Source organism: Trachymyrmex septentrionalis, unplaced genomic scaffold (genome assembly GCF_001594115.1).
Source record: "Trachymyrmex septentrionalis isolate Tsep2-gDNA-1 unplaced genomic scaffold, Tsep1.0 scaffold37, whole genome shotgun sequence".
NCBI classification, from domain to species: Eukaryota; Metazoa; Arthropoda; class Insecta; order Hymenoptera; family Formicidae; genus Trachymyrmex; species Trachymyrmex septentrionalis.
The window spans coordinates 4,990,221-4,996,721 of record NW_017305536.1 but is presented as its reverse complement, the minus strand read 5'-3'; the positions used below and the strand labels follow the sequence as shown (position 1 = coordinate 4,996,721).

General features: G+C 41.9%; 1 protein-coding gene across 1 annotated transcript in view; it reads left to right on the top strand.

The window, feature by feature from the left end:
• The window catches only part of LOC108750840 (hemicentin-2-like), a 37,130-nt gene that overhangs the window by 28,334 nt on the left and 2,295 nt on the right, over nucleotides 1–6,501 (top strand). The window contains exons 3-8 of the mRNA XM_018490648.1: nucleotides 629–943; nucleotides 1,306–1,457; nucleotides 1,552–1,696; nucleotides 1,898–2,191; nucleotides 2,543–2,932; nucleotides 3,660–3,977. Of these exons, the coding sequence (XP_018346150.1) occupies nucleotides 629–943; nucleotides 1,306–1,457; nucleotides 1,552–1,696; nucleotides 1,898–2,191; nucleotides 2,543–2,932; nucleotides 3,660–3,977 (1,614 nt within the window). The remainder of the gene's footprint in view (nucleotides 1–628; nucleotides 944–1,305; nucleotides 1,458–1,551; nucleotides 1,697–1,897; nucleotides 2,192–2,542; nucleotides 2,933–3,659; nucleotides 3,978–6,501) is intronic.

The window sequence follows — 6,501 nt, the reverse complement described above, 5'->3', positions numbered from 1 at the left end:
AAAACAGTAGTAAATCGAAGAGATAGTTTGATTCGTTCAATCTCAACCCTCCGTGGGCAACGGGTTTTGGATAGTCATGTGGAAATAAAGCCATGAGACGAAATGAAGTCACAAAATCGGGAGATGCGGTTGGATCAATTCCAATAGGAATAAACATTGTGATTTGACGCGTTTTAGTTATAAGGTCATTTTAGCAATACAATTTTCAATCAATTAATTCAATATCATAATACTGACTCAACAGGTGTTAATCTCAGGTCACTGACGTGCTCTTGCAGAAAAAAAGAATCAAAGATCTGGCTTTTATGTCTTGATTTTCATTTCGCGGGTGTTACTCGCTGCAAGTACCAGTTTCGCGATACGGAAATTTGATAGCACTGCCTGGCTACGCAGATTCAAATATTTTAATTCGATTCAATTTCTGATTATCAAGAGCCATTGAAACAATTTCAATTATTATTATTATCGTAGCGTGGAGACCATGTGTGTAGGTATATTAATGAAATCGATCTTATTATGAAATAATAACAAAGGAAATAGCGCATATATAATTTGATATAACGGACACGTAATATGTGCCGATGTCACGGAAATAAATTCCTATGATCGGAATTCAATTTGCTGACAGTGCCTCCGAAAAAGCCAGTGATATATACTGGCGCTAGCAGGAGTCTGGCTAAAATACTGCAACCGTTTAACGAGGGAAGCGAAATGTCCCTGTTGTGCGAGGTGATCGGAGGTTTACCTCCACCGAGGGTCACGTGGTATTTCGACGACGAAGTCTTGGACGATACGTATACGCAGGAGCACGATGATATAACGATAAATCGACTGGATATTCGAAGAGTCACCAGAGACTTCCTGAGGACGAGGTTAATTTGCAAGGCGAACAATACTCAACTTATGATGCCCCTGACCTCTGAGGTCATACTAGATGTGAATCGTGAGTGTAATCGAAATATTCGGTTCATATTGATTGGATAAAATGTAGAAATAAATTATGAATTGTAGTAATGTTTTAAATAATTTCTTACCTCATCATTTTTATTATATTGAATTCAATAAAAAAAAAAAAAAAAAAAAAAAAAACTGTATAAAAAAAGTTTGTATAATAATGTGTTTATTTTTAATTATTTTGTGTTTATTTTAATTAATTTAATTCTCGTTGCACTAATTGCACCAAAAATTTATTATTAAAATTAATTAATTAAACTGATGCAATGCATAATGTAGCAGAGTAGAAAATTAAAATATTATGATGAATATTTTATATCAAACTCATTATCGGATAATTCTTCACCGCAGTGAAGCCGCTCGTGGTCAACATTACGAATAAGCGATTTCATTTGTCGGCATTAAGAACTTACGAGATCGAGTGTGTCAGTTCGGGTTCTAGACCGGAGGCGGTAATCACTTGGTGGAAAGGGACTCATCAAGTCAAACATATGGCTAGAAATGTGAGTATATCTTCCACGAAAGGACGATTATCATTTTCGACGTACAGGACTTTGCTTCTACGTCGTTATGGCATGGATTCTGAGTTCTTCGTAGTTCGCAGACAATCCGAACGTTACGAGAAGTGTGCTAAGCTACGTGCCGACTATAGAGGACGATGGAAAATTTCTGACATGCAGGGCGGAAAATCCCGTGGTGCCTAATAGTGCCTTGGAGGACAAATGGCATTTACTGGTGTATTGTAAGTCATTTTCTTCCACACGACTTGACTTTAAACTCAGAGAAACTTCTGTTAGTGTCCAAAATTTGACTTCAAATTAATATTTTATATCTTGATACGTTTCATATTTCTTCTTTCTTTCAACAGCAATTTTCTAATTGCGATCGCATATGAAATTATAAGAAAATGAGAGATAGTTCTCGTTATCTCCAATGCTTTCAGACGCACCGGTGGTGAGCATTAAGTTGGGTTCCAGTTTGAAGGCGAACGATATAAACGAGGGCGACGATGTCTACTTTGAGTGCGACGTACGAGCCAATCCAAGGTCTTACAAGCTACTTTGGTTCAAAGACGGCAAGGAATTGCACCAGAACGCCACCGCGGGGATTATTCTTCCCGGTGGGCGTTCCTTAGTATTGCAAAGCGTGACGAAAAGCTCCGCCGGGGAATATTCTTGCATGGCAGCCAATGTCGAAGGGAAATCCGCAAGTCGACCGGTGGCCCTCGAAGTGATGTGTAAGTACATTTCTTTTCATATTCGAATCGATCCGCGTAACTGATACTGAGAATTCAGCAGAAGTGTTTTTAATTCATCATCTCAAGCTCTTCTGGTATAACGACATAATTATTCTAATTTTATTAATACATTCACTTTCTTATCATAACATTGTCGATATATTGAGTCGGGCGCTAGTAAATCGCGTTTACATAAAAGCGTCAATTATCGACGTTTGCTGTAAGGAATGGAAATCGAAAACCGCCGACGGTTCATGGTTGCTCCTTATTTTTCTCACCGTGACGTTCACGAGCGCGAGAGCGTGCGCCGCGGTAAATTGAATCTACCAGCCGGCGCCCTCGTATTTTCAGACGCACCGATCTGCAAGGACGGTTCTTCCACCCAAGTGGTCGGTGCCTTGAAGCACGAAACGATCTCGCTGGTCTGCGGCGTACAGTCGAAACCGCCGCCCACGACCTTCCACTGGACGTTCAACAACTCTGGGGAGTTGATGAGCGTGCCAGCCACGAAATACGCGCAGGTCAAACCGCTCAGTCTGATCACGAACCACTGGCACGGCTCCAGACTGAACTACACACCGGAGAACGACATGGACTATGGCACGGTCGCCTGCTGGGCGAGAAATCGGATAGGGGTGCAGAGGACGCCCTGTCTCTTTCAGATCATCGTCGCCGGGAAGCCCTATCCCTTGCAGAACTGTACAGCCCTCCAGTCCACTGGACCCTACGCGTACCGAATGGGTAAGCGAGCTAGGAGGGTTCCTGGGAACCCTCGCAACGACCTGCTAACTGCGCCATTACACCAGGCCATCATGGCGTGGTTGACACCTTATGGTCGATGCCCTTGTTGCGTTCAACAACTTGTTTCCTTGTTTCCCTCGAAAGACGCGATAACCGTGAAAACGCCCGTGAAATTAGTTCTTTATCGGTCATCGATACTTGCGGAAAAATAGGATCGTCTTTCCCCTAATTCGATTAAATAATTCACGAAAAATCATTATTTAAATTTCAGAGAGTGTTTAATATTTGTAAAAAATTTTTCAGATAAGACGAATGAAAAATTGAAAAATATTTTATCTATTCCGATTTTTAACTAAACTAAGATTTGTGTATATAGATTTCAGTTGTGTATTTTTTTAACATTGCAGCGTTTAAACATAACTCATTTTAAAAGGTGCCTTTCATATTCGTACAGATTTATGTTTGTGACTGAAGATTTATAGTTATTTAGAATAGTATTTCTCGATCAGAGCAGGTCTAATTACAGTCTCCCGGTATATGTTTATTATGCAAGTCTAAGACTATTATCCAATTAATTCAGTCTGAAACCCCTAATCGACGCTATCGAGTGTGCTTTGCCGCGACGACGCTCACGCCGGGAAGCAATTAGGTCTAGCGAGTCCGAGTGTTTTTCTTCCTCCGGGAGCGAGCTTAACCACCTCGCTATGTGTGCGTCCGTGTGAAACAGGTCACGAAGACTTTAAAGCCACCGACTCGAGGGACGCAGACTGGCTGATCGTCAGGTGCTCCGAGGGATTCGACGGTGGTTTGCCCTTGACTAATTACGAGCTAGAGGTCTACAGCGAGGAGAACGTTTATCATGTCAATACCATCTACCTGAATCACACCGATAGATCCGGCTCATCCGGTCCAGTTTTCGAAGTTCCCGGCTTAGAACCGGGACGGAATTATAGGCTTCACCTTTATGCCGTCAACGCAAAAGGTCGGAGCGACCCTGTTGTTTTGGAACCGGTCACATTGAAAGGAGTAGCAATGTACACCACTGGTGAGTCTTACTACTTTTTTTTCAAAGACCTGCTTAAGATTCTAACGATATTATTATTCTGGAGTAACGATCTCGTATCCGCGATCTCGTCCGGACGGTACGTTTATACAGCTAGATCAGCGCGCGCGTGCATTATATGTTTCGACATTTACTTAAAACGATCGAGCTGATTAAACGAATGTTCGCCGCACGATAATACGAATAAACCTTCACCGACAAAATTCACAAGCCTGAATGAAGCCGCGCTCGAGATTGCGGAGTGTCTCGAGAGAATTTATTCTTGGAAATACCTTCGCTGTATCTTTCCCATGTGTAATTTCCATTTATTATTATCGGTCTTAATGTATGTAGATTGTATTACGTCGATAGTGTTTTTCCGCCATGATTAGCTCTCCTATCTTCATTACGTAATATATCATAACGTTGGAGGCAAAACAATAACGAGGTGAGTTAATAAAACGCTAACGACCGTGTAGAAAGAAGTGGAAAGAATTTCGAAACGCTGGGCTTTCGTAATTGAATCGAATTGCATAATGGAGTTAAGTAATTTCGGCACATCATAAATGTTTGTTTTCGAAATTATATGGATCGAAGTATTTGGATCTTAAAATATTTTCAATGCTAGAGAAAAAATACTTGCTTTTTGACGCGTCTCGCATCGTTTATCTACACAGACCTTCCTTTTAACTTTTCAGTTTTGTTTTAAGTTCTGTTTTATAGTTCTATTTACAGTTTTATTTACGGTTCTATTTTATAGTTCTACTATGTACCTTTCCTTCCTCGCTTATTACAGCTTCATAAATTTAAGCCGCTGCACAGTTGTACATATATATTGACCTTTTCGTTGCGCGATAGAATAGCAGCCAGAGTAATGCATTTTATTCTCTTGATAGTGCTAGAATATTTAATAAACATTTCAGTTATCGATCTTGGCGATGGGCACTTTCAAATTCTGACGTGGATTCAATCTATTTATCGAATTCGGTAGTTTCGGAATCGAAGATCTGTCGTGACATTTCTGTAATCAAGCACGGAGACATGCCGGATTGATCAAATATTAATCTACATCGACGGTAAAGCGCGCGTTAACATTACTAATCTATAGCTACCGTCAAAACTTCCCGATATAATTATGCGAATTTCGGTGCTGCTTTTGAGAAAACGCGACCGTACCGCGACGAGCCCCTAAGTATTACGCTGTGCCATGCGGACCTTGAATTAAAATCCCATAAAGCCCAAGTCCCTTTCCTCGCCACCGCCTCATTTCAGCTGCATTTATCGTCTTTAATTTCCATCCTCATGGGTTATTCATGCTGGCTCGCGCACGATTCCGCCGTGTGGTAACGCAAACGTGTGGCAACCGTATATATCGGCGTCACACGCACGCGTGTGCACGCGCACATCCCGCGACCAGCAAAGCTCATCCAGAATCCTCGCTGCGTACCACCACTACTATCGCGTATCGGGAAACGTACCAAAGCCCCTCGAACGTTCTCAGACATTACGCTAGGCCCTCCCCCCCCCCGTCCAAGTAGCTTCCACCTATTCCCGCTGGGGTGGCAAATACTGCCTCTTAACGATATAGCAATGAAGGAACGCGTGAGGGATAGGAAAGGAGGGCTTTCGAGACCCCGGGATGACAGACTCACAATCAGACGATCACATTCGCGCGTCCGCCTTTCGTTCTCGATCGTGTATACGCGTCGCAGTGTACATGCATGTGTGGTTATACATGTACATACATGAACACACATACACGCGCACACACAAAAGAGGATACCGTTCGTCGTTGGCTAACGAACCAAGGCGTTTTCTGAATTCTAAAGAGCCTGGCCATCTCCGTCCGCGGACCCGATCCTCCACCTTCCTCTTAATCTTTGCTTCCGAAAGCTGCCTGCGTTTCCTTCGTGATCCAATAAGTACACGGAAAAAGCGAATCTCGTTTACCGCACACGTTGGGACGAACAACGCTGCCGGACGCTACTGTTGATGTCACCATCAGTTCGGATGTCCATCCTGATGAGGACGAATGTTCTTTGCCGGTCAAGAATATACGGATATATGTTAGGAAATCGCACGTTTTGCCCGCAACGGTCGGCTATTAATCCTGCAACGAGTGTACTGCAACCGGCAAAATTAAATATCGCGATATTCCAAATTAATAAATCACGAATTTGTCGTAATAAATAGACATAAAGGAAACGTTATAATTAACGTAAGATACTTTCCGTAAGTAATTCGATTAATTTCCTTGCATTCGAGATACTAAGATATGATAGACATTATTATCGGATGTATCTCTTGAAATTTGCACGCTGATTTTCTATCGTGTAAATTTTCTTCTTATATAATGTTAAAGAGCCTCTCTTATATAATGTTAATGAACCGCATGCACGCGCGCGGATAAAATGTTCCTTACGAATAGCCGATACGAAATTTGCCGTTTAATGGAAATCGATTTGCTGAAATCCAAAAAGAAAACGCTAAATCTCGTTCCGTCGTTACACACGTTACGCACTAATCT